Raw genomic sequence first — 27,590 nt, 5'->3', positions numbered from 1 at the left:
CCCCTTCCCTCCCATGGGGGGGGCATCTCTCCAGGTTGAATCAGGTCAGCCTCCGTTTGCATCCATGTCACCAGCCAGGGCTGCGTGCATTGGGACTATCCCCCCAGCTCAAGAAATGGCAGGTCAGGCAGTGGCTGTAGGGGAGGAAGGGGGATGGACATTAACCTCCCGTCCTTGTGACCATGTCCTAGCAGAGTCTTCAACCAGATTATTTTGTCCCACCTGGGTAACGCCTTCTGCCATAATTAGTCTCACACTTAAAATCAAACAGGAAAAACAAATCAGCTAGGCAGACCACACACACACACACACACACACATACACACACACACACACACACACACACACACACACACACACACGTTCCCACACGCAGTCAGGCACGCGTATCCATAGAAAAACTGTTTATCCAGACTCACTCGCTTTCAAGAACTTAATATACATCATTTCACAGCAACACTAGGAAGTGTTATTACCCTCATTTTGCAGACAAAGCTCACAGAAGTTCCAGAATGTGGCTGGGCTCCTCCCGGGAGCAGCTCCAAGAGGTCCGTCACCTGAGTGCGTTTTGCCCTTTCTGCACAGATGCACACAGGTTCCCGATTGGGTTCCTTCTGCCCCACTTTTGTCACTGTGTGTCGTTCTCTGGCCCAAGAGACAAGAAGCCGAGGGCCCCTCAGACCCTCTGGGGGGCAAGCGTGTGGGTGTGAGACCAGCTGAGGCTGAGTCCATCCTCCGAGGCCCCAGATGGGCCCCGCTGGGTGTGGAGACGGGCAGGTGTGTGGAGGGGAAGCTCAGGTGAGCCAGGCCGGGCGTCTGGCTGGCCCCCGCTGTGTCCTCAGCCCTGCTGCCAGCCTGACGTCCTTTATGGTGGAGCTGTAGCATCTGGGAGGTGCACAGGCTCGGTGGTGGGGAGAAGAAAGCCCAGTCGAGGCAGAGACCCACGCGTGAGATGGCCCTGGCTGTGGTCACAAAACAGGGGACCCCTGCAGAGCAGCTGCAACCTTTGAAATCCTTCAGAGGAGAGGATGAAGAGAAACTCCAGGGCTTCCCTGGTGGCGCAGTGGTTGAGAGTCCGCCTGCCGATGCAGGGGACACGGGTTTGTGCCCCGGTCCCACATGCCACGGAGCGGCTGGGCCCGTGAGCCATGGCCGCTGAGCCTGCGCGTCCGGAGCCTGTGCTCCGCAACAGGAGAGGCCACAATAGTGAGAGGCCCGCGTACGGAAAAAAAAAAAAAAAAAAAAGAAGCTCCAGTGCCAGCTGCTTTGTCTCTGCCTTCTCCTCTGGCCTCCCCTTAGAAGTGAGAGCAGGCAGCAGAGGCCAGGGAGGCAGAGGCTGGTGGGCTTTCCAGAGGGCACGTGCCACCTGGGTGCCAGGAACCAAGCCACACTCTTCCCCACAGCGGTTCTGGGAGATTGGTGCTATTATTATCTCTGCTTCTTAGCTAGGAATCACAGTTCAGAGAGGTCCAGCGACTTGCCTAAGGTCACACAGCCAGATCTGGAGAGCCAGGTTTCACCCAGGATCATTCAGACCCCAAGCCTGTGTCCCACCCCCTGCTCCGAGCTGTCTTGCCGTGCTTGTCCTCTGCCAGGGCAGTGGCACTGCCAGGGCCCAGCTTTCTGGGCATGGCCCCAGCTAGCCTTCTCAACCACGGCAGAGGAACTCTTCACGGCTAACATATGGAACGTAGCATGGCCCAGCCCTGCTTTAAGTGCTTCACATAGGTTAACTCTTTTTTTTTTTTTTTTTTTTTTTTCTTTTTGCGGTACACGGGCCTCTCACTGTTGTGGCCTCTCCCATTGCCTCTCCACCCCATGCTTGGCCTGCGAGGGCCACTTTCACCTAAGTTCTTGTTCTCAATCCCTGGACATCAGCAACTCCTAAGGGAAGAGACATGAGGGAGGCATCTTCCTGGTTCAGCTCCCCACCCAGGGCCCAAAGTCATAGGACTAAGATGGGCCAGGTCTTCTCCCTCCAAGCCTGATGAAGAAACATCAGGATTGGGCTTCCCTGGTGGCGCAGTGGTTGAGAGTCCGCCTGCCGATGCAGGGGACGCGGGTTCGTGTCCTGGTCCTGGAAGATCCCACATGCCGCGGAGCGGCTGTGCCCGTGAGCCATGGCCGCTGAGCCTGCGCGTCCGGAGCCTGTGCTCCGCAACGGGAGAGGCCACAACAAGGAGAGGCCCACGTACTGCAAAAAAAAAAAAAAAGAAAGAAACATCAGAAGATGCTGATTCGTTCACCAGGCGGAGACTTAGGACCTTCTGCCTGCCTGGCATAGAGCTAGGCAAGGAGGACAAGACCAAAGGCGGTGCCAGACCCTCCCCCCAAAGCCCCCCTTCCTGCGGCCCTTTAGAAATGTTGGTTCCAGCCAAGGGGCAAGGTGTGCACTCATGACCTGTAAGCGCCTGGGCCGAGGAGCCACAGCAGGTGCTGGAGGCCAAGAGAGTATCCTAGAGAGGTTTCGGGCAGCCTCTGGAAGTCGTCGAGCTTGAATGGAGAAGGGAAGAGCCCTTGGGTGTGGCCAGGCAGTGAATGGGGGGCAGCTCTCCTGGTGCAGCAGGTGCTGGGTGCTGCTGACCTTGTGCTCAATAAGACAGGAAGACCCCTGCCCTCACAGATCATACAGTCCAGAGGGGAAGCAGATTTAAATAATTCTACAGGTATTAATGAACTCCAGTTTTTTTGTTGTTTTTTGTTTTGGGGGGGTTTTTTCTTGGCCGCGCTGCCCAGCACGCGGGGTCCTAGTTCCCAGACCAGGAATCGAACCCCTGCCCCCTGCAGTGGAAGCGCGGCGCCCTAACCACTGGACCACCAGGGAATTCGCGGGACTCCAGTTTTGATAAGTGCTGTTGAGGGAAAGCACAGGCCAGAGAAGACGTTAGTGAGGCAGCTGAGACCTGGATGCGCAGAGTTAGCCAGGGCTGGTGGCGGGCGGGCGGGTTGCCCAGGGAGCGGTGCGTACACATGTTGAGGCGGGGGGGCACCCAGCGAAGGCCAGGGAGGGCAGGATGCTGGAGAAGTGGACGGGCCGACCAAGGTGGGGCTTGTCCTCTGTCTTGGGGTGCTCTTATCTTCTGCGAAAAGCTGTGTGGAGCCCTTGAATGGTTGTTCACAGGGAAGGGACACAATCGGATGTCCATTTAAAAATGATTTAGCCCAGCAGCTGGGTGGGAAGTGGACTGGAGGAGAACGGTTAGGAGCTGGGCTGCTCAGTCACAGTGGGAGCGGCTGATGGCTTGCACCATCTTGGTGACAGTGGAGATGGGAGGAATGCATGGGTGTGAGACTTCTGTAGGAGATGGAATTGATGAGACTCCATCAGCTGGGCGTGGCCAGTAAAGGGAGGAAGGTGGGGCGGTTGAGGAAGGAGGCACCGGAAGAGCAGGGGCTTTGCGGGACGTTGCTGCTTGTGGTGGTGGGTGGTTGACCAGACATCAGGTCGAGAAGGCCAACAGGCAAGTGGATGCGAAGAAAAGCCCGGGCTGACAGTCTTGAGTTAGGAGTCCACGTGACCATGACAGCCATGGGGAGGGGGAGGGGAGGGAGCGGACCCAGCACAGGGGAGAGAGCGCTAGGGTCCCAGAGGTAGACAAAAGAAAGGAGGTGACAGCCAGCCCAGCACAATGAGGCCAAGAGGCCAAGACGGAGGAAGGAAACGGAGACTGGGGTGTTATGGAAGGAAAGAGGGTGTTTCGAGAAGGACCAGGTGGTCAACTGTGTCAACTGCTGTGGATGCTAGCAACTCTCCGCTAGATTTAGGGACACGGATGTCCGGTGACCTAAGGAGAGTGGGGATGGGCAAGTTGAGGAGCCAGTGAAGGAGGCACTGAGCGTCGGGGATCCTCAAGGCAAAACAGGAGTGAAGAAGCGGACGTCGGGAGGAGTGTGATGGTGGCGACCGGCTGATGCCCGGTGCTGCCTTGGGAGCTGGGGGAGGCACAGCCAGCACGTGATGGCGGAGGAAGAACCATGAACGCCAGGGAGAACGTTCTGAGCTGCATCCTGCAGGTGGTGGGTGGTCTTTGGAGGATTTGGGTCGGGGCGCTCGAGACCCCATGTAACCTGGTCCTGCCTCTCTTTCCAGCCTCTTCTCTCACCCACCCCCTGCACTAATGGGCTGAAGGATGGATTTCCTGATGGTCTCTGTTATTAAACATCGCTGTGCTTTTGCTCACCTCTCTCCTCCACCTGTGCTGTCCTTACACACCTCTTCTACCTGATACTCCAAGGTTCAGCATCAGCATCCCCTCAATAGCAATCTCAGTCCCGACCCTGACTCACTGTATGCCTTTGGGCAAACTACTTCATCCCTGCCTCAGTTGCCCAGTCTGTTAAATGGGAACAATAAAACGAGTAGCTACCTCCCAGGGGTGGAGAAGGTCCATGAGATCAATTATGCGGAAGAGTCTGGTCATCAACGGCTCTGTAAGTGGAAAGGGTGGCCTGAAAGCCACCAAATAAATCACGAATCCTGTCTACCTCTCTCCCCACCTTACTCTTTCTGGCCCCGGCCTCATCCCCACCCTCCTGGGAAGCCTGGGCTCTTCTTCCTCAACAAAGCCAGATCCCATCTGCCTACATGCAACCGCTTCGGGGTCGAACTGACTCCAATTTGACCATGAGTTTGGACATCTTGTCTGAAAATTGAAGGCTGCTGGTGAGAAAGCTGGAGTGCAGGAATTAGTTATGATGAAGCGTAAATTGAATTTTAATAGAGATGTCCGTGGCATGGAGCCAGCTTACTGAGGCGGAGGGAAGGTAGTAATTACAAGTTAACGAGTTTAGGGCTTCCCTGGTGGCGCAGTGGTTGAGAGTCCGCCTACCGATGCGGGGGACGCGGGTTCGTGCCCTGGTCCGGGAAGATCCCACATGCCGCGGAGCGGCTGGGCCCGTGAGCCATGGCCGCTGAGCCTGCGCGTCCGGAGCCTGTGCTCCGCGACGGGAGAGGCCACGACAGTGAGAGGCCCGCGTACCGCAAAAAAAAAAGTTAACGAGGTTAGAAAGGTCGTAACCCTCCGGGAGGGGTGGGGAAGGTGGACCGCGAGGAGGAAGAGGCCCCCGGCCGAGCATGCTGTCCTCTCTCTGACCCGGAAGCCCCTCTCCCGGCTCCCAAGGATCCGGGGGTGAGGGGAGGCTGCGGCGAGTTGCCCTGCTCGCCCTTCCTGGGCGCCCAAGGGGGCCCGCAGCAGCGGGGTGGGAGCAGAGTTTGAGGGACCCTCCGAAGACACCTCGTGCTGCCCGTGAGGAAGATAGTAACGGGAGTGGGGTTTCTCGAACTGGGCGTTCTTAACGTTTGGGGCGGGGTTGTTCTTTGGTGTGCATTGTAGGGTGTGTAGCAGCGTCCGTGGCCTTGTTCCCCTAGATGCCGGCAGTCCCCTCCCCGAAATGTGACAACCAAAAATGTCTCCAGACGCTGCCCAATGTGCCCTGGGGGGGGGGGGGGGCGGCTACGTCACCCCCACTGAGAACCAGTGATGTAGAGTGAGGCAGCAGTGCGCCCCAGACTCTCCTAGCTGGAGCCAGAGTCAGGGGCCTGGCATGGGAGGGAGAAGCTGGAGGTGGCTGGCCACCCTCTGGTCCCTCTTGGGGTCTCTCCTGCCCCCAGTAGACTGGACTTCCTGTGGCACAGAGTTGCTTTCGTCAATGCTGCATTTGCATTTGGTCCTCGGTGTGGGATGCACGGGGTGGGTGTGACAGCTCCATTGCTCAGACGAGGCCAGAGGCTCAGAGACCCTGAGCCTGGCCAGCGCTCGTTCACCCCGTGGATGGAAGGCACCAGCTCCCCCAGGTGTCAGTACTGTACCCTGGTCTCCTCTGGGCAGTCCCGCTCTTTGAAGCCTTGGTGAAGGCTAAGGCCATTGGTGGAAGGGGTCTCGGTTACCTGGAGCAGCCCTGGCCCGGTCCCTACAGGTGCCCAAGGTGACAGGGCCCTGAGGCCCTGAAACCTGGCCTATCCCAATCCCGGGGGTGGAGGCCTCCCCTTGCTTTAGGACAGGTCCTTCCCGGACCCAAGGGGACCAGCCACTCTGATGGGGAGTGACAGGAGAAGCCAGGAGAGAGGCGGGCAGGAGGCAGAGAGGCCCCGGAGGACCAGGGCAGGTGGTGGGCAGCGAGGGGCACGGCTGGCTCCCCTGACCTCAGGGTGTCATTGCGATAATGATGCCAATTAAGATGAATAAGTTCAAAATGTGAGGGGAAAGAGGGAAAAAAAGAAGCAAGAGATTCTAAAACACTGGCTGTCTCGGTTTCCGTGGCAACCTGTTTCCTCACTCTCACTAATGGGTCCTGGCTTGGGCAGGGGGTGGGCCCCCCACTGCCGGGGAAGCTGGAGATGGACGGTAGGTGGTACCTTGCTGGACTCGAGCAGAGGGCAGTGGGGGCCGGGGGACCCTCGCCTGGGGCCTTGGGACAGTCACAGCCACAGGACGGCTCCCCGGCCCCCGGGCCAAGCTCGCCACCTTACAGGCCACCATGGCCTGAGAGGAAGATGACTTGCCCCAGAGTCGGGGCGTGAGTTAACGTCAAGGTTAGAATTCACGCCCAGGCCGCCTGAGTCTCCATCCGGCGCTGCCTGGATTTCATCGGGCTACGAGTACGGGCGAACGCGAAGACTCCAAGACCCAGTTAGGTTCAGTGATTTTTCCTTCGTCAGGTTGAGCGTCTCAGGATGTGCGGGGGACACACCAAGCTAGGGGTGGGGGTCATTCCCAGGCCCTGGGTCTCAGGCTCCTTTCTCTCCCCTTGGGTATCCGCTGCGTCCTCTTGATGCCCCCGTGGTTCAGAACATCACTCCGAGGCTTCACAGCCCTGAGAACCCTTGGGAGTGGGGCAGGGAGGGCATTTCCCTGCAGCCGTAGGTTCCCCCTGAAGCTGGGGCAGGCCGGGAGGAGCTGCTCCCCGTCTCCTCACTGACGCTTGTGCAACTGGCACAGCTCTGGGGGCCCATCCATGGCCCACGTGAGCCCTCGTGACTGAGTTTAATGCTCACTGGGTGGTTGGAGGAGGATGTTACTAGGCCTCCCATTGTATAGATGGAGACACTGAGGCCCAGGGGGTAAAGTGACGCGTCCAGGGTCATGCTGCAAATCAGGGCTGGAGCAAGGGACGTAGACCCGCTGGTGGCCCCACTACACGGAACAGTCTAGAACACACAGGTGTGCACACGTGAGCCACACCCTCTCTCCCCCTCCTCTCCTGCTACTTTCTGATCCGGGCAGCCCTGGGGACAGGTGGCTACGTCCGCCCAGACTCCGCAGAGTGCAGACAGATCACGCACGTGCAGCATCGCCGCTGCCTTTCATGATAAGGTCCCTGAGGAAAGCTGCTCTCTGAGGAGCGGAGACTATTTATTTCTACCACAAGGAAACTTAACATGCGAATTAGGAAGGGTCTGATCCTCTGTCACCCGAAATTGACATATGTAAATTTGGCCTGAATCCCTGGTAACCAATGCGCAAAGATGGGCGTAGGGCAGTGGACGTGTGAAGATGACCAAGGTCCTTGGGGAGGGATGGGAGGTGGTCCCCAGCAGAGGCACATATGTTTGTCATGAGGGAGATTTCAGTGCATGGAAATGAGATGTTCATTCTCCCTCCTCACACAGCTGGTCTGGAGACGCCAGGTTGCCCTGAGAGCCTCTCTCTTTCCTCCCCCTTCCCCAGATCTTCCTAGGGGCACCCCCCAACCTTGGCTCTCAGCCAGGACACAAAAACTAATTCGATCTGGACTCTGTTCTGCACTCAGGCAGGCAAATGGTCTAGACAGATGCCTGGGGAGTTGGTAATGACCCCTGCTTCCTGGGGGCTGACTCCCCTCTCCCCACCCATACCCCTCAGAGACCCATCAGGCCCGTTCATGGGATTTCTCAATGTGGGAGGATTCAGGTGGTCTCTCCCCTGTGTCTTTGTCCCGCCAGGAGGAGTCTCTGCTGTGACCCACTTTCTGCTTTCTGACTGATGGGGCGCCGGGGGTTCTGTAATTCTGAACTTCCCACCCTAGCCAAGGAAGAGGTCTGCTCCCAGCCGGCTGCCCAAGTCCCCTGGGGCGCAGAGCCTCCTGGGGGTGGGCTTGGAGGAGGGGTGGGGGGTTGGGAGCAGGGGTTACAGCTCCAACCCGCAGCCCCTGGGGGCTGGGAGATGCCAGAGAGTTCTACAACTCAGTGTGAGCAGGGAGCAGGGAGGGGCTTCCTGCCTGCAGAACAGGGAATAGTACCCAAGAAAGACAGTCTCCCCAAAGGAGATCGGGCACAGTCCCTGGAGGTCGGCGCACAGTACGGCACGTCCAGAAGCTCCAGCCACGGCAGCTACTCCTTTACCTTCGACCCCTAGGGAGCATACAAAGAGCAGGGACCATGCCCACAGGAGACACCCAGCCTGGCCTCTGCCACAGCTTCTGGTCAGTTACCTCCTGCCGTCTAGAAAACCACCCAAACCTCAGTCACTTAGACAGCCGTGATGTGTCGCTTCTGTGCTGGTCCCTCCTGCGTGCTCTCATGAAGTTGCATTCGGCGGGCTGTCATAGGAGCTGGACGTGGTGGGGACAGCTGGGCTGCCTGTCTCTCTTCCTGTGGTTTAACATCCTTTGTGGCATGGTGGTCTGGGGCAGTGGTCTGAGAGGGCCGTCGTGGACGCTGCAAGGCTCCTGAGGCCTGGGCTGTGGAATGTTCCACCACATTCTGTGGGTGAAGGCAAGTCACGAGGCCAGGCCAGATGTACGGGAGAGTGGACGCCACATCCGCACTGGAGTGGCTGCAAAGCATGCGGGCCCCCCTCTTCAGGCTCCCAGCTCCACCGAGGTCTGGCCAGTGCCCGGCAGCCCACGCAGATCACCTTTTCCAGATGGCGGCTCACAGGCGGGTCCCAGGGCCCCATTAACGCGGTTCTGGTCTAGCTCTTCCACCAAGTATCTCTGAAGTCACCTTCGCCGGTGACTTTGGAAAGCCCAGAGAGGATGGGCAGAGGTCAGAGGTGAGTCGCGCTGGACCGAGGCCAGAACGGTCTGGGCTGGTGGGCTTGTCTGTGGGGCCCCCTGTCCAGGGTCTGAGCAGATGTCGGGAAGGACAGAGAAGCGGGGGGCTGGCTCTGACCCTTGAGCTCGGGGCGGCCTCCGTCACCTGCTGACATTGGATGTGCGCAGCCGCAGCTCAGACACTGCTGCTTAGGCTAACTTGCTGGGCAGAAGCGTTGGGCCTGGTATTAGGCGGCTGTTAGAGGGGGCTTAGAGCAGTACTCCTTTCCCCCGGGACACGCTGAGCGAATGAGAAGAACGTGAATGATCCCAGTGGCAGCTAACTCTGGGCGTGTGCTTACCACATGCCTCATGCCAGGCGCTGTCCTAATAAGCACGTGACAGGTATTATGTCATCCTCACAGTGTGCCTTCAGGTAGGGACCATGGTGTCGTGGTAAAGAGCACAAAATCTAGGGGCCACCTCCTGGGGCTCTGCCACCTGCTGGCTGTGTGATCTTGGGCAAGTTCCTTAGCCTCTCTGTGCCTTGTTTTCTTCATCTTTTTCAGCTGCCAAATTTGGATAAAATGAATTCTGACCTCGTGGGGTAGTTAAAGAGGAATAAATGCATTATCACATGTAAAGTGGTTAGAACTGCCTGGTTTATTTACTGTAATTGTTACTATTACTCCTATTTCGTAGTTGAGGAAATGGAGGCACAGAGAGATTAGGCAACTTGCCCGAGGTCACACAGCAAGTAAAATACACAGTCAGTCCAAAACCCTCCTTCTCCACCTGTGCCCACCACACCCTAGAGCATTTGCCTCCCAAGCCCCCTGGCACAGCTCTGGACACTAGTAGTTGTTGGTGCCTGTTTTCTGACTTCAGTGGAAGTGTGGCCAAGACTCTCCCAAAGGGAGAGGCAACCCAGAGCCGGGAGCTAGGGGAGGGCTCGGGGGGTGGACACCTTCCCTGCCTGGATGCTTGAGCCTTAGGACTCGGAAAGGAGAGATGCGGCACCACCTGAAGCCTTGCCCCAGGTAGAGAGGAAGGACATCAGTTCTGACCTTGAGCCAGGGCTGGGCGGGAAGGGAATGGGCAGCTCACCACACACCCCGAGCTGTCCGAGCTGCCCACAGTAGGCATTGCAGCACGGCCAGGGGGCCTCTTCCCAGCTCCCCTCGACCTGCCTGGGCAAGCTGGGGGGAAACCCGGGGGTACAGTGGGGCATCCTCCAGCCTAATCAGCATTCAGTAATCCCACAAACATCTGGCCTGGGGAAAGTGGCAGTCCGGTGAAGACCAGGGAGCAGGACTCAGCCATGCAGGAAGCTCGGGCTGGTCGGGCAGAGCTTGGCGGGTTCACAGCATCACCTGCACTCCGTGCCCACCGGATGCACGTCGGCCCCGCCCTCCTTAGTATTAATTAGCTTTTATCCCTTGTGGTAATTAAAGGGACCATGGCAGAGTCATTTCTGCTCTAAGAGGAGCAAGTCCTTGTTCCCTTCTGTCCCCTGAGATTCTGAGATGTCCAAGGGGTGGGGGCTGGCTGAAGGAAATGAGGGACTGGTCCTGGGACTGGGGAACAGGGCCTTTCTAAGCAGGTACGGCAGCAGCAGTAACATTTCATCTAAATGTAAGGAGCTGAGGGTACCCCAATACCACGAAGACGGTGGTCATGCTATTATTATGGTTGTTATTATCACTGTTGACACCCAGAGCCTAACGCAGCGCCTGGATCATTGTGGACACTCCATTCTGGGTCAAATGATTAATAACGACGGCAAACACATCAAGACACATTTCTCGAGTGCATGTGGAATGTCAGACCCCGAGCTAAGCACTTGTCAGTCAGTTCTGCTAAAATGAGGTATAAAACGTTTGCAAAAGTCACCGCACTGTGCAGAATCGTGCAGTAGAAACCACAGGGCTAATGGGGGGAATGGGGTGAGGGAGCCACCCTCGAAAACTTCATTAGGGGGACTTCCCTGGTGGCGCAGTGGTTAAGAACCCGCCTGCCAATGCAGGGGACACGGGTTCGAGCCCTGGTCCGGGAAGATCCCACATGCCGCGGAGCAGCTAGGCCCGTGCACCACAACTACTGAGCCCACGTGCCACAACTACTGAAGCCCGCCTGCCACAACTACTGAAGTCAGTGCTCTGCAACAAGAGAAGCCGCCGCATTGAGAAGCCCGCGCACCGCAACGAAGAGTAGCCCCCGCTCGCCGCAACTAGAGGAAGCCCGCGCACAGCAACAAAGACCCAACTCAGCCAAAAATAAATAATAAATAAATAAATTTATTTTAAAAAAAAACTTCATTAGGGGTATGTAAAAAAAGAGAGGAGAATAATGAGGATGATTGCTCGGGTTCACGAACACTCAGTGGTTTAGAAATGCGTAAAGACTACAATAAGTACGGTACTTGGCCTTTTTCGAAGGGCCTGAAATTTGCCGGTGAAAGCGGGCGACGGTGGGTTGCAGCCGGTGAATTATTATGCAGGTGGAAGGAGGGTTGTCTGCAATGGAAAGGAGAGTTGTAAGACCAGATGTGGGTGGGTGAGCTCATCACACACACGGGAGCTGAGATCTCCCGGGTGTGCAGATTGTGGTAACTGCAGCTCCGCTCAGCTGCGTGCGGGTTTCTGGGTTTACCCAGTGTTTCTTGCGGACTGAAGCACACACAGCAGATGCAAAACTCAAGTTATGCGCCGATTGTTCCCTAACCTATCAATGGCATCGGAACAAATGCATGTTTTCAAAACAAGCCTTAGAGCAGAACTGCCCTTACTCGTATTTTCTGGAAAGCAGCCGCCCTTATTTTGCCCGTTACACAGGAGTGGTGTCCCCGGCTTCACGAGGTTCGGCCTCTTGTCTAAGATCCCTCGCTTATTGGCAAGTGGCACAGCGAGGATCGGAGCGAAAATCCGAGGCCAAAGTGGGGTTCTTCGGGACTGTCATTCTTTGGGACTCTGATCAGTCTCATTATCAGACAATAACCAGAGTCATCTCACAGAGGAGGAAACTGAGGACTGGGGAGCCCACACCCTGGCCCTTGTCCTCACGTGGGATGGTCACGTCTGAAACGTTAAATTCAGACTTTGCGATTTATGGCCACACACCCCAACCTCCCTCCCATCGCCCGCTGAACCTGTCCTAGACCCACCTCCTTGACCTCGTCTCCATCTGCGATGCACTTAGGAATCACTCTGGGAACATCTTTTTTTTTTAATTTATTTTATTGAAGTATAGTTGTGTTAATTTCTGCTGTACAGCAAAGCGATTCAGTTATATATATTCTTTTTCATATTCTTTTTCATTATGTTTTATCACAGGATATTGAATAGAGCTCCCTGCGCTCTGCAGTAGGACCTTGTTTTTCCATTCTGTATGTAACAGTTTGCAAATGCTCACCCCAAATCCCAGTTCATCCCTCCCCACCCCACCTCCCCCTTGGCAACCACAAGTCTGTTCGCTACGTCTGTGAGTGTTTCTGTTTCGTAGGTGCCGAACTGATTTGAACCCAAATGAACTCATTTGTATCATACTTTAGATTCCACATGTAAGTGACATCGTATGGTGTATGTCTTTATCTGACTTACTTCACTTAGTATGGTTATCTCTAGGTCCATCCATGTTGCTGCAAATGGCATTATTTCTTTTGTATGGCTAATATTCCTGTATATATGTGGGTATGTGTGTGTGTATGTGTGTATATATATATACCACATCTTCCTTATCCGTTTCTCTATTCATGGACATTTAGGTTGCTTCCACGTCTTGGGTATCGTAAATGGTGCGGCTGTGTACGTCTGGGTGCGTGTATCTTTTCGAATTATAGTTTTGTCCGGATATATGCCCAGGAGTAGAATTGCTGGATCATATGACAAGTCTATTTTCAGTTTTTTGAGGCACCTCCATACTGTTCTCCATAGTGGCTGCACCAATGTACATTCCCAGCAACAGGGTAGGAGGATTCCACCCTGGGAACGTCTTAAATGCAGATCCGGCCTCAGCAGGGCCAGGGTGGGACTCGGGATCCTGCATCCCTGCCCTGGTTCCGCAGGCTCTGCCCGTGCCGCTGGTCCAGCTCCAGCCTCTTGCCCTCATGCCCTCATGCCCTCAGCCCCCATCGTCCATAATCAGCCCACACGTCACATCATCATCTCGGCTCAATCTTGCCAGTATCTTGAGCTCCCTGGCGTTGTGGTCCATCTGTTACGGCTTCCTGGAAGAACCCCAGCCCTGGGTCACTCTGGCTTTCCACCCGTCTTGCTCCCTCAGTAAGGCCACCGAGCCCCGCCAGAGAACACCATGCGCCTTTGGGGGCCGCCATTACACACTAGAGTTCGTACCACCTCACCTGGGCCTTCCAGGAGTTTCCATGTCTGCGTATTTATCCTCCACCTTCACTCCATACACACCACCCAGCCCGCACCCCTTCCCTCACCCCCTTCCCTGGAGGAACGAGAAGCCACTGTGAGGAATCCCTCCTGCTTCCGGAGCCCTGTCTCAGTGAACCACGCCCGCTCCCGGCTTCTCTTCCAATGGTCCTTCCTCTGTGCCCATGATCCATCGCTCCCAACTCCTGCAGGATCTGTGTGATCCGTCACTTACCCCGTCTCTCTACTTCTCCCTCGAACTTTCTACCAACTTGTAGACATTTTCAGGTCTCTCCCACCTTTAACAGAATGAAGCCTCTCCTTCTGTCCACATCCGCTCTCTACTTGTTATCCGTTCTGCTCTGTCGTGGCCCGAATCTTGGCACTCTTCTCCTGCTTACCCCCAATTTCTCAGCCAGCTGTGCCTGTGCAAACGGCCCCCCAGTCAGCTCCCTCCTGAGGCCAACATGGCAGACACTCTCCACCTTCCCTGGCTCCATCTTCCCTGGTCAGCCCCGCTGTCTCTACCCTGGTCTATGGCAAAGACCCATCTGTCCTCCCACTCCACAGCCTAGACCAAGTCCAGTTCGTCGTCCACCCTGTAATCGGAGCAGAGTTTGTAAGGAGTAAGTCTGCTTCCTTTACTCCAAGGGTTGGCAAACCCTCTTCTGTAAAGGGCCACATACTGACTGTGTGAGGCTTTGTGGTCTCGTAAGGTCCTTTGCAGCTTTTCAACTCCATGGTCGTATTGCAGAAGCAGCCACAGTCAGTTCGTCCACGATGCGCGTGGCTGGGTTTCAATAAAGCTTTACTTACGGACTCTGAAATTTGAATCTCATATCATTGTCACCTGTCATGCAACAGGACACTCCTTTTGATTTCGTTCAACTATTTAAAAATATAAAAACTATTCTTAGTATGCCTGCCGTACAGCAGGCGATGGGATGTGGATTTGGCCCGTGGGCTGTAGTTGGCCAACCTTTGTTTTACACCCTTGCTTAACACCCTCAGCAAATTCCTACTGTCCTTCGGAGAAAAGCCCCAAATCCTCACGGTCCCAGGAATCTCTCTCTCTCTCTCTCTGATATCTACTCGTCGTGCCTGGCACCCCTCACCCAGGCTTGCCTTCCCCCTATATGTCTTGCCTTGGACAGGACCACCTCCCAAAAGCCTTTCTGCCTTCCACTCCCCACAGCCTCCACCAGCCCTCCTCCTGTCCCCCAAAACAGATGTTGAAGTCCAAACCCCCAGGACCTCAGAATATGACCATATTTGGAAATGGGCTTATTGCAGGTGTAATTAGTTAAGATGACTTCATACTGCAGTGGTGTCCTTATAAGAGGAGAGACACAGAGAGGAGATGGTATGTGGAGACGGAGACACAGCGGAGGAGCCCACGTAAAGACAGAGGCAGAGATGGGAGTGACACGGCCACACGCCGAGGAGCTCCTGGAGCCTCCAGAAGCTGGAAGAGGCGTGGAAGGCTCCTTCTCTAGAGCGTTCAGAGGGAGCGTGGCCCTGCCGCCACCTGGATTTCAGGCTTCTGGCCCCCAGAACTGTGAGAGAAGAAATGTCTGAGGTTTTAAGATGCCCAGTGTGTGGCACTTGGCTCTGGAAAACTCATGCAGATGGTAACACAGGCTTTAAAGCTGGGATTACGGGAAGGACCTTGTGACGGGGAAATGGCCTGAGTTACCCTGTGGGCCCAATGGGATCCTAAGGGTCCTTCTGAGAGGGAGGCAGCAGAGTCAGAGTGAGGGAGGGAGATGTGAGGAGAACAGCAGAGGCTGGAGTGAAGCGGGCCCAGGAGCCACAAGGAAGGCAGGTTGCCTCCTGGAGCTGGGAAGGGCAAGGAAAAGGTCCCTCCCCTAAAGGCTCCAAAACGAACGCACCCCCGCCTCGATGTCAGGACTCCTGAGCTCCGGGACTGTAAGAGAATCCTTTGTATTGTTTTAAGTCACAGAGTTTGTCATTATTTGTTACAGCAGCTGTAGGAAACTCATACAGCCAGGTCTCCTCCAGGTTGGGGACGGAGCCAGGGCCAGGAAAAGTCACTTAGACGGTGTGGGAGGGGTCAGTAGGTGGGGGATGAGGACAGAGGCACCCCCAGATGCCCCAGTGCCCCCCAAACAAGCTGGGCCTCTCACAGCAGGGACCCCAGCTACAGTGGAGGTTAAAGCCTCCTTGGCCTCAGCACCTGGGCAGGTGTGATTAAGAGGCTGCTCTCTCGCCCACTCCCCCTGGGGCTAAGAGGTCATTAAAAGCAGCATGTCCCGTGGACACCCAGACACACGGCAGGCTGGGGAGAGCGGGCAGTAAGCAAAGCCATTAGGCCACAAAGCACAGGCAACTTGCTTCCATGAGGCCGGCCTTCCATGCAGGCTCTTTATTGCCTTGTTTTAATTTGCTCTCTTTCTGATGGCTTGAAAAGGGATCACGTGGAATTTCAGCCAAGTGCCAGGAGCCTGGACACAGCGGCCCTGTGGGCCCTGAAGCCTGGAGAGCAGATGGAAGGGCTTCCCCCCGTCCTGCCCCCCAGAGGTGGAGAAAGCAGGGAGCAGTGGGGAAGTTTCTAGAGCATCATTGAGAGCAAAACGGGAGGTGACACGTCCACCCTCACCCTTCTGTCCGTCTTATTTTCTTTATGATTTTTGTAAACTAACAGCAAACTCAGGCTTTCTTCCTTCCCAGTCATTTTTTAAAAAAAATCCAAATGGGTACCTCTGTAAGTTTTAACTCATTGCGCCCTGGACAAGTGTTGCCTTCTCTGTCTCTTCATCCCTCTCTGCTCCCTGTGATAAAATGTGATGTCCCGTGTCACTTGCCACTTTGCAAAATGATCCCCAGACCTCACTACCCTGGCCTCTCAGGCAGCAGGCGAATCTCTCTGAAGGGCGCTCCTGGGTCAGGTCAAGGTCTGGGCAGCGCCCGTGAGGCATCTGTTTCTGGGGTGTGAGGAGAGAGCTCTGCTGAGCCCCCGGACAGGCCAGCGGGTGGGTGGGGGGCGGGGACATGTTTGGGGTCGGATGGGCCTGCAATTGAATCTCGAGTTGCTGCCCTCAAGCTGGGTGACCTCAGGCAACTTGCTCAACCTTTCTGAGCCCTGGTCCCCGGCTACTATGGGATAGGAGTCCCTCCCCCAGCCCTCTGCCTCAGTAGATGTGGGAACGAACCAGACAACGGCTGTCAAGTGTATGCTCAGAACCCGATGCTGCTGTGACCGTTGTTATCAGAGGGAGGAACCCTGCTTACTCCCCAGCAGCGGCAGTCCGCCCACCCCCCGCCCGTGCAGAGGGACCCTTTCAGGCCCCTCAGCTTCCTCCCAGGCCTCCCCCTCCCTGTCGTCTCACCCAAGGTGTGTTGGGATCTCCCGGCTGATGGAAATCCTTAGTGACGTCCTTTTCCTTGTTCACTGAAGGCAGTTAGCCGGCCAGAGGTCACAGGGCGGGCAGACACCCTCCCCCACCCCCAATCTGAGCCAGGGCCGTCTGGGTGTCAGTGGTCGTCCCTCTCATTGACTATGGGGCCCCGGGATCAGTCAGAGCCTCGTGGCTTTCCCAGCTGAGCGGGGAGCACAGGGGCAGCAGGGAGGGGAGGCCCTTCTCCTGAAACGAACCGCCCATCAGAAGGTGGCCGTCCAAGCCCGCAGGCTGTGTCTCACCGGAGCAGCCGCCCTCAGGCAGTGCTGCGTCCAGCTCAGCTCAGCCCCAGCCCTCCAGTGGTCCGCAGAGAATGGACCACATCCGTCCTCATCCCCCACCCACTCAGCCCTCCCGCACTGTCACAGAGACTTTTCCTGGGTCCCGCTCCATCCCCCACCTGGAGGAGACCTGTCACGGTAAAAAATAACTGCAAACTTTGTGACTTAACGTAGATGAGTTCTCTTACAGTTCTCAAGCTCAGAGGTCCTAAGAGTAAGGTGTCAGCAGGGCTGCGTTCCTTCTGGAAGCTCATGCGGCCACGATCGCTGCCTCTGAAGGCTCTGAGGAGAGGCAGTCCACGCCTCTCTTCCAGCTTCTGGTGTTGCGGTAATCCTGGCGTCCTTGGCTTGTGGTTGCATCCCTCCAATCTCTGCCTCTGTCACCGCATGGCCTTCTCCCTGTGTGTCTGTGTCTCTTCTTATAAGGACACCATTCATATTGGATCAAGGCCCACCCTCCTGACCTCATCTGAACTTGATCACATCTGCTAAGACCCTATTTCTAAATAAGGTAACATTCGCAGGTATTAGGGGTTAGACTTCAGCACGTCTTCTGGGGGTACCCAATTCAACCATCATACCCTGCAAGGTAAAATATTCCCAGGCTTTGGGAAGTAGGATGTGGACACCTTTGGGGGGCAGGATCTGGCCTTCAGTACCGGCTGTTTCATTCACTCATCCAGAGGGTGTTCACTGAAGCACATATTATTCTAGGAATGATACTCAAGGAGCGTGATGCCAATACACGAGACCTGGCCTCAGGGACACACATACAAGTACATAGAACATTAAATCGTGACACGTGCACCAGGTCTGGCAGGGGCAACCCTGGGGTAGCCCAGAGGAGATTCAGGAAGGCTTCCTGGACCCAACACGCGAGCTGAAACCAGAGATGTTCCCTGCGGGCTGAGGAGAGGCACGTGGAGAGGTGACAGTGGCTTGTCTTCATTAGAAACTGCTGGGAGTTTGGGAGAGTTGGGGCCCAAGGGGAGCCTGGTACTCCCTGGGGGTGGGGTCTCTACGAGCCCGATGCCCGGCTGTCCCCTGGATGCTGCAGCTGCTGCAGACCCCTGCGCGTGTGAGCAGGGCCTGTGCCCCCTATGCCTCTGCTCGTCCCCTGCACTGTGGCCGGGGGGACCCAGCGCTCGAAAAGTTCCCGCCACCCCTGTCCACCGGTGAGGGGGTGAGTTGAGGCAGAAAGGAGGGGTGCGTGGACCCGCATCTTGGACCCAGCATCACTTTATCCCCCATGTTCTGTCATCAGAGGCAGGGGCTCCTCCCCCTTCCGTCCACTGCGGTACAGCCCTCCACCCACCCTGCAGCCTCCCAGGGGCGGGGGGCACCCAGCGTGCCCAAGCGCCGCACCCCGCCGCCGGCTTCCAAGGGCCTCCTCCCTCTTTACTACACAAATGTCTGCACGCTGTGTGGGGAAGAGCCCAGGACGCCCCCTGCCTTCCCAGGACTCTGAGGACGGTCTTACCTGTCCTGGGCCTCACCTGCCACCTCGCCAGCTCCCGCTCTGCTCCTGGGCGCCCCCCAGGACCCCCTCCTCCAGCGGGAGCATGGCGGCTCCCTTCCATCCCCAAAGCCCCGTTAGCAGAAGCCGGTTGTGTGTGGAAAGGACTCTGACTGAAGGTGTGGGAGGGGACTTACAACCCAGGATGGAAACGGCTTAAAAGAGAACAGACATCTGGGTTCCTGAATTGCCCTGCCAGCCCCCCAGGGGGACCTGCGGTCCTCAGGCCCCATCTACTCCCTGTGCAGGGCGGTGGGCCCTTCCCCTCTCTCTCCTCTCTGTCTCTCTCCCTCTCTGTCTGTTTCTCTGTCTCCCCTTCCTGTCTCTGTGTGTCTCTCTGTCTCTGTCTCTGTCTCTGTCTCTCTCTCCCTCCCTCCATCCCTTTCTTTCTCTCTCCCCTCCGCCACCCCCATGAGTTCAGGATCCTCAGTGCTGCTGACAAGGGAAGACTCGGCACTCCGGGGACCATCACACACAACAGTTTAGCTCCGGTCCTGGGCCCTCTCAGACCTGACCACCTTCCAAAGCCAAAAGTCCCGCTAAAGAGTTACCCTGAGCAGCCAAGCCCCTCCCCTGGGTCTCCGCTGTCACCAGGTTGTTACTCTTAACAATGGCGTCCTCTTGAACAGGCCCTAGACTAAATTCTCAGAAACACCCCTCTTCCCTCTGTCATCCACGGCCTGTGTGTGTGTGAGGGGGAGAGTGTAGCTGGTCAAAACGACCCTTCTTCAAGGAGAGATCCCAAGCTATCAGGTATGTGTCTTCTCTTTGTGTGGACTGTCCAGGCTACTAGGTACTTATTAGCTGTGTGACCTGAGGCAAGTTACTTGATCACTCTGAGTCCCAGTGTTCTCATCTATAAACTGAGGTTTCTGTTAGCATGAGTCTCCTACAGTATTGTGAGATTAACTGAGTGGATGCATGTTAAAGCCCTCAGAACAGGGACATTTCTTACACTACTAATAATTATGTTAATTATGTAATGGTATGTTATTATTATTATTACCTGGTACATGTACTTTCCCCTTTAAATCACCCTGGACAGAGTTTTGTCTTCCTTCCTGAAGAATCTCTGCAAGAGCAAATCCACAGGATAGGGTGCACGTCCAGCCTGCCAGTACCTCGGTGGCCTGTTCGTGGGGCAGCTGTACCCCTGATGTAGGCAGAGGCACATCTGAAGACACACGCACGGGCACAAACACGTCCTGGAGTTGGTGCCTCGCCATTGCCTGGAAGCCCGTGGGAAGAGGGGAGGAGGCCGGGGCCCCCTGCACTCAGCTGCCCAGCCGTCCGCGGGGACTCCTACGGCAGTGCTTGTGGGCGGTCCCCGCTGCCCCCCCTCCCCGAGCACAGGTCACTGAGGAGCGGAGGCCCGGTGGGTGGGTGGCAGAGGGTTCATGCCTCAGCCATAGAGCCCAGGGAGGGGGCCTGGCTGCAGGAGCTCTGTTCCCCCCAGCCCTCAGTGCCGCCCCTCCCCCATGCAGGGCCTTTGGAGAGAAAAGCCCTAGGACAAGCCAGGGGGCCACTGTTTCAGAAATCTGTGTCCTGAGGGCCACCGAGACCCTAGAAGGTGAGGCTTGGGTGGGAGGGTGCCTGCCTGGCAGTGGCTGTCGCTCTCCTGGGTGCATCTAAATGAGTGTCTGCGGCCCGTGGCCTCCGTGTGAGGGCAAGAGTGGGGAGGGGCCTGGAACTGGGCTGGGTGCACCTGGGTGACCTCGGATGGGCATGGCCAGGGACTTGTGTTCACCTGGGCCTGTTGCCCTTGTGCACAGGTGTGACTGTGTTTGCAGGAGTGAATGAGTGTGTGTTCATGTGGGTTGGTGTGTGCACACGTGTATGCAGGAGTACGCATACGTGGCTTGTAGGAGTGTACATGTGTGCATGTGCATACCCACGTGTGTGCCTTGCGTGAGTGTGCGTGCACGCGGGTGAGTGTGTACGTGTGCATGCGTATACATGAGTACATTGGTGTGACGAGTACACACGTGTGTGTGTGTAAGTTTGTGGGTATGGGTTGCACATGTATGCGTACACATACTTATGTGCATGGATGTGTGTGGGCTGTGTGTGCATGAATATGTGCATGTGTGTGCACAGGGGTGGGAGTACACACGTGTGCCCATGCGCACATGCACCCTTCCCTCTCAGCTCCCCCCTCACCATGAGCATCGTACGTGCATCTCTGGCGTCTGACTCATTAACGAGGACGACACGAGGAGAGTGTGCCTGTTAGTTCTGGTGTCCGCATCAGCTCCTGACAGCTTTGTGGAATTGAAATATCTTATTTAACGTGAGTAAGAATCATTTTAAATATCAACTGTGACACTCAAGGACTCGAACCAAAAAGGGCGCTGTGCGTTTCCTCGTACACTGAAGACGCCACGTTTATTAGGCAGTTGTTTTCTCCCCTGTGCGTCTTGTGTCTCTAAAAATCCAGTTATCTGTCCCGGCTCCTCCCGGCATTGTTGTCATGCGCCCCCCACCCTGAGCCCAGCCCTTCATCTCGGAGGAGGGGACTGTGCCACCGGGGTCCTGCAGGTTAAATCAGGGCCCCTGTGATGAGCAAAGCAGACAGTGTGGGTTCTCGTGTGTCTCCCTTTCTTTCTACCCTGGCCCCTAAGGCTCTCTCTCCACCACCTGCTCCCTCTGACTGGGGGAAAGCCAAGCTTCTTCCGTCCAGGAGATTCTTCACCTTATGAATTTACACTTGCTTGCGTTCGCCTAAGAATTCTGAAAAGATACTCAAGAAACTAACAGTGGTTTCCTCCGCGCGCACGCGCGTGCGTGCGTGCGTGTGTGTGTGTGTGTTGGGAGCTTGGAATGACCAGGCAGCTGTGGGACAGGGATGGAAGAGATTTGTACTGTGTACTTCTTCTTTTATTCTTTGAATTTTGAGTTCCAGGAATATCTTTCCTATAATAAATCAGTAAATCAGCGGTCCTTTGCGGGGGATCTAGAGGCAGGTGAATCCAGGTGTTCCCATCTCCTGGAGCCACGCCCCTGCGCCTGTTCTTCATTGGATGGAGAACGAGATGGCAGGTCAGCCAGGACGAGGGTACAAACAGGTGACGGAGAGGTTAGGAGGTCAGGCTGGTGAAGAGAGTTTCCCTGGGACCAAGAGGCCAAGGGGGCAGCCCAGGAAGAAGGATGAGGAAACCGACGGGTGTGGCAGATCCTTCGTGGGTGGCTGGGACGTGTCCACGGGGAAGCCGGAGAATTTGCCAGGGAACCTGTGGTCCCCTGATGCTTGGAATGGAGCCCTTACCGCATCCTCACGTGGGTGGGAACAGGGTCCTGCTCGCCCCCTTCATCTTCCTCTCTGATCCTCCCGACCTCACCCCACTACCTTCCACTCCCCGCCAGTGACTCATATATTTGCTCCCTCGTGTGACAAGCATTTGTGCAGCACCTGCCATGTGCCAGGACTTAAGTCCAGGACTTACAGCCCAGACATCCATTATAGAAACAACCTAAGTGTCCGTCAATAGATGAATGGATAAAGAAGATGTGGTATATATATATATATACACACACATATATATACACATATATACACAATGGAATACTACTCAGCCATAAAAAAGAGTGAAATTTTGCCATTTGCAGCAACATGGATGGACTTGGAGTGCATTATACTAAGTAAAGTCAGAGAAAGACAAATACTGTATGACATCACTTATATGTGGAATCTAAAAAATAGTGAATATAACAAAACTAGTGAATATAACAAAAAAGAAACAGACTCACAGCTATACAAAACAGTTGCCCGTGGGAGAGGGAAGGGGGGAGGGTCAGTATAGGGGTAGAGAAGCGAGAGGTACAAACTATTAGGTGAGAAATAAGCTACAAGGATATATTGTACAACATGGGGGATATAGCCAATATTTTATAATAACTGTAAATGGAGTATAACCTTTAAAAATTGTGAATCACTATATTGTACACCTGTCATTTATATAATATGGTATATCCACTATACTTCAATTTTTTAAAAAGGTGGCCATTATTGTCCCCATTTTACAGATGAGAAGACTGAGGCTTGCAAGGTTCTATAACTTGACCAGGCCACACTCCTAAGAAAGTGCAGAAGCGAAAATCAAGCTTAATTTTCCCTACATCAGAAGCCTCAGCACACTCTCCAGTGCCAGGCTCTGTCTTGGGCGATCACAAGTGCACCCTCCTGCACAGGGCATTTCAGCCATCCCCCTGCCTCTGGAAGGGACCTGGACAGGGCTGGGCTCATCCAGTTTCCTGCCAGGCCAGCAGCCACAGGTGGGTGGGACAGATAGAGCTGTAGGCTAAGTGCGTCCTGAGGGCCCAGGAGGGAGCACTGGGGGGGATACTGAGCTGTCACTGTCATTATCTCAGATGCTTGCATGCTCACAGCGCTGGCTGCGCTGGATTTGCAAACTGAGATGCTGGCCAGCTGCCTCTTCCACCCGCCTGCCAGGCGATCTGGGTGGAGCGAAGCGGGTTTCCCTGGTAGGAAAGGCGGTGGGCAGAACGGCTACTTCAGATAACAGTTGCCTACAAGCCAAAAATAGTGCTCCCAGGCAGGGAGGGGAACGCCAGAGACAGTCCGGGGAGGGGGGCTGCACCCTGCTCTCTGCCCGGCCAAGGATGCCCACCTCCCCACAGTGGGGGCCGAGGGGAGGCCCAGAGCCAGGCCTCCTCTACTGACCTCAGGGTGGGGCAGACCTGCACCCGGCTGGCCTTCCTCGGGGCCCCAGATGGGGCCTGGGGCTTCCTGGCTGAAGCAAATGATCTAGAGCTTTCTGCAGAAATCAACTTTTATTAAAGTTGAAATTTCACCACACATCGCTGACATCAGCAAACAAACCCAGATCTAGCGAGTCCCTGGTGTCTTTTTTGTAACATATCCTGACGTTATATGCTCAGAGTGCATTTTTTAATTTTATTTTTAAAATAAAAACAACATATGCATACGATAAAGAACATTCTGATGGCGTAGAAAGACATAAAATCGAAAAGTAGACGTTTCCCTCCTTCTGCGTTCCTAATACCTCTCCCAAAAGGCAGATCACGTGTTTTGGAGTATCCATCCCGAAAACATTTTATGTCCATGCTAGAGGGTATATATGGTTATGCGTGTGCAGATATATACAAATATGTACTATTCCAGTTTACCTGCATGGTATCATAACACACTGTTCTTTGACTATTTTTTTTTTTTTTTTGGCTCACAAACTCAAAATTCTTTTGATTGGGTCGATTTGCATGATCCTAAACATTAGACTAAGGGCTTGGTAGCCCGTATCAATAAACAACAACTTATCAAGTGATAAGAATACAGTATCTCTCGTGTCCCTAACACTCAGCTGTGACACTATTTAGCTTATTTCTCGTGTTTTTAATTTCCATAAACATCGCCGTCTCCAGCTTCGACTTCCTTCCCATGCTTTGTGCATCTTGGAGACTGTCTCATCCCATACAGGTGTTCTTCGTTCGTTCTGTGACTACAGCATCATGAGTCTATTCAGTTCCATTTCTGATGGATGAGACAGAACAGTTTTGATGCCTGCTTCTGGTTTTTGTTCGTTTGTCTCTGTCATTACAAGCAAAGCCACAGTGAACATCCTCATACTTGTTTTTTGTCACTTTTTTTTTTTTTTGCGGTACGCGGGCCTCTCACTGTTGTGGCCCCTCCCGTTGTGGAGCACAGGCTCCGGACACGCAGGCTCAGTGGCCATGGCTCACGGGCCCAGCCGCTCCGCGGCGTGTGGGATCTTCCCGGACTGGGGCACGAACCCGTGTCCCCTGCATCGGCAGGCGGACTCTCAACCACTGCGCCACCAGGGAAGCCCTTTTGTCACATTTTTGCAAGTACATCTGAAAGACCAGCTCCCTGGAGTACAGCCTCTGGGTCAAAAGACTGGAATATTCTTACTTTGATCGATTCTGCCCCAAAGGCTGGACCAATTTGCACTTTCATCGGCCGATCTGAGGTCAGCCTCCCTACCCCCTCACTCTTGCCATGGGTGTAATCATACAAGAAAATTTTTGGCAATCTGATATGTGCATATTGTCTTGTTTTTTCATTGGACTTTCTTTCACTGTGACAGAGGCCGAGCATCTTTTGTGTTTGGCCATAGCTGTTCATTTTCCTCTCCCTGATGCTTTTTAATAACATCTGATTCCATTTTCAAAGATAGAGAGCTTTTCCAGCCAATCTCTCCTTCCATCTTCCTCTTGGGTCACCTCATCACTTTTAAGACCCAAACAGTTTACCCAAAGCTGTCCCCCCCCCCTCCCCCAGGGAGTGATGGGGCAGAGGCAAGAGAGCCTGTGATGGACTTGAGGACAGAATAGAGGGAGAATAGGAAATTTGCCAGAGCCTGGGTACCCGCTATCTCCCCATCATCACGCCGTGCATAGTAACGAAGGACAGATAAGAGCTGCAGCCGGTGGCAGAGATAAGAGATTGGACAGCCAGAAGGTTCTGGATATTAATGCAGAGCCAGAGCAGGCTTGGCACACAGCCACCCGTGAGTCTGGGGCTCGTGCAGTCCCAGGATGGAAGGTGGGGCCCTTTGGGGTAGGATGTCCGTGTTGAACAGGTTAGCAGCTGGCCTTGGAGTCCGAAAGGTTCTTTGGGACCCTGGCCCTGCCTCTTACTGCCTGTGAGACCACAGGCCAATGATGGGATATTTCTGAACCTCAATTTCCTCACCTCTAAAATGGGCAGGGGGAGCTAATAAAAGTATTGCCTCCATAGCATTAGCAGGGAGATTAGGCGAAAGACTCCAATTCAGACCCACGACATTTTGCACGTGTCCACATCAAATGAGAAAAGGGAAGCTAGTGTCGTGGACGCGGCATAAAATTTCAGTTAAAAATGTGTTAAAATTGCTTTGATGCTGAGGTTACATGTCTTTTTTTGTGATCTCAAAAATGTCTTTTTAGATAAAATACTGACCATTTCTGTTCCTTTTTCTCTCCATGCCTGTATCTTTTTTGAGTTTTATTGGTTGCTTGTTTCCCAGTTTGCTTTTTGGTCGATTGGTCTTAATGGTCTTACTTGGCCGTAAGTAAGACAATCTTACGTCTGGCCCCATTTTTTTAAGTGTTACTGGTCCATGATATCCAGTAGTCTGGGAACTGCTGTGTGAAATAAAGAAAGGAATGACGGGAATTCCCTGGTGGTGCAGTGGTTAAGACTCAGCGCTTTCACTGCCAGGGGCCCAGGTTCGATCCCTGGTCAGAGAACTGAGATCCCACAAGCCACGTGGCACAGCCAAAAAAAAAAAGAAAAGAAAAGAAATGAATGAAAAGTACTGAATACAGCGTCTGAAGCATGGGTGGTGCTCAGAAAGTGGTAGTTGTTTCCTCATTCTGAGATGCTGATGGACACTGTCTAGAACTCACGTTAAAAGAAAACTTGGCAAATCCTACAGATGAGGTTGCTCTGTCCCAGGGTTGGCATAGCCTGGGAGCGGGTGGCAGTAAGCTAGTTCACCAAGTCAGCTGGCAAAACCTAGGACACCCAAGGGCAGGGGAGGTCTCCTAGGCACAAGCCCCTGGATCCTCAGAGGTCCCTGCCGGGCCATTCACTGCCCGAGGATCAGAAAGGTGATCACGAGATGGGTGCTAGGGGAACTAGCCCCCTCCATACCAGAGAGCACCCATCACCTGCCGTGTCTCGCTGCCAGAAGTTCCTTGCACTGACCTGCCTGGCCTCCTCCTTTCCTCCCAGCCAGGTTAGCGCCCCACACACCTGCTCTCCCCCCGCCCTCCCCCCAACACCAGATCCTGCAGCACTCGGGCCAGTGATGTACTCCCAAAGCAAATGGATTCACGCATTCTGGCCCCAGGGCCCACGCGGACAGAAAGCCAACTTGCCCTGCCCAGACGGCGTTGCCCTTTCCCTTCACAGAGCTTCAGTGGAGCTGTCTGCAACTCTAAGCATGGAATGATGCAAAGCGTTTGGGAAAACGTAAATTTCCCTGCCTCCATTTATTTATTTACTTATTTATTTATTTTAACATCTTTATTGGCGTATAATTGCTTTACAATGGTGTGTTAGTTTCTGCTTTGTAACAAACCTACATCTATTTAAGTTAACATTTATGGCGTGTCCCTGGTCCAGGCTAAAGAAAATGCCCCCACCTTTCTCAGTCATGCAGGTCACAGGCAGGGGAGGACAGTAGCCTCCAACAGACCCAAAACAGTCCTGGGAGGCCTGGTCACGGCCACAGTCAAGGGCTCAGGCACAGCATCTCCCGTCCTTGGGAAAGTGCAGGCTCCCTCCTGGGCAGCTGAGCAAAAGCCTTTGGGAGGGACCTCTTATTAATAAGGACCCTTCTGTGACCCCCATGGTAGAGCCAGGGGCTCCCTGGCACCTTTCATTATGGAAGAGGGTGATGTGGCGACCTCTGCCCTCTGACCCTGGTTTGACCTCTGCATCCCTGGAGCTGCCCGACTTGCTCACTGGCTGTCTCGTCTGCCCCCAGGTACATGATCACCAGCCTGGACCGCACCCACGCCGGCTTCTACCGCTGCATCGTGCGTAACCGGATGGGCGCTCTGCTGCAGCGGCAAACCGAGGTCCAGGTGGCCTGTGAGTACAACGCGGACTTGGGGCGGGAGGGGGGAGGCCGTGAAGCGCGAGAGGATCTGCAGAGTCGTCACCCATCGGCCACACGCTGGGCAGAGCCAGGTCCCAGCTGTGGCTTTCCACGCTCACTGGGTGCTAATGGTGGCCCTTCCCGCCATCTGGGAACCAAGGCCCAGAGAGGGGGCAAGAGCTCTCACAGCCACACGGCTGACACGTGACACACATCTGCTGGCTCTGAGTTCAGCACTCTCTGGATGGGACCAGCTGCTTCTGCTTTGAAAAGGAGGCCCTGTCACCTGCTTCAAGGGACTCCTCTGGGTTTGGCCGCCAACTTGGGGGATCTTCGTAATGGCAGACTTCCCGGGGCCCCCCCATGACCCTAACTTTTCCATCCTCCAGCTTGCTCAGCCCTGGAGCAGTAACAGCTTGGGGGTCCCCACGGTCTCAGGAGGCATTGGGAGATGGCTG

The 27,590-nt window shown here is 54.8% G+C and overlaps 1 protein-coding gene across 1 annotated transcript in view; it reads left to right on the top strand.

Moving 5' to 3' along the window:
* Positions 1-27,590, top strand: part of SDK2 (sidekick cell adhesion molecule 2) — a gene marked incomplete at both ends in the record, with an annotated part of 262,118 nt that overhangs the window by 128,458 nt on the left and 106,070 nt on the right. The window contains one exon of the mRNA XM_082679157.1: positions 27,019-27,125. Within this exon, the coding sequence (XP_082535283.1) occupies positions 27,019-27,125 (107 nt within the window). The remainder of the gene's footprint in view (positions 1-27,018; positions 27,126-27,590) is intronic.

Source organism: Grampus griseus (assembly GCF_964374135.1).
Source record: "Grampus griseus genome assembly, chromosome: 20".
In the NCBI taxonomy this organism is placed as follows: domain Eukaryota; kingdom Metazoa; phylum Chordata; class Mammalia; order Artiodactyla; family Delphinidae; genus Grampus; species Grampus griseus.
This window is presented reverse-complemented; position numbering and strand designations above follow the sequence as displayed.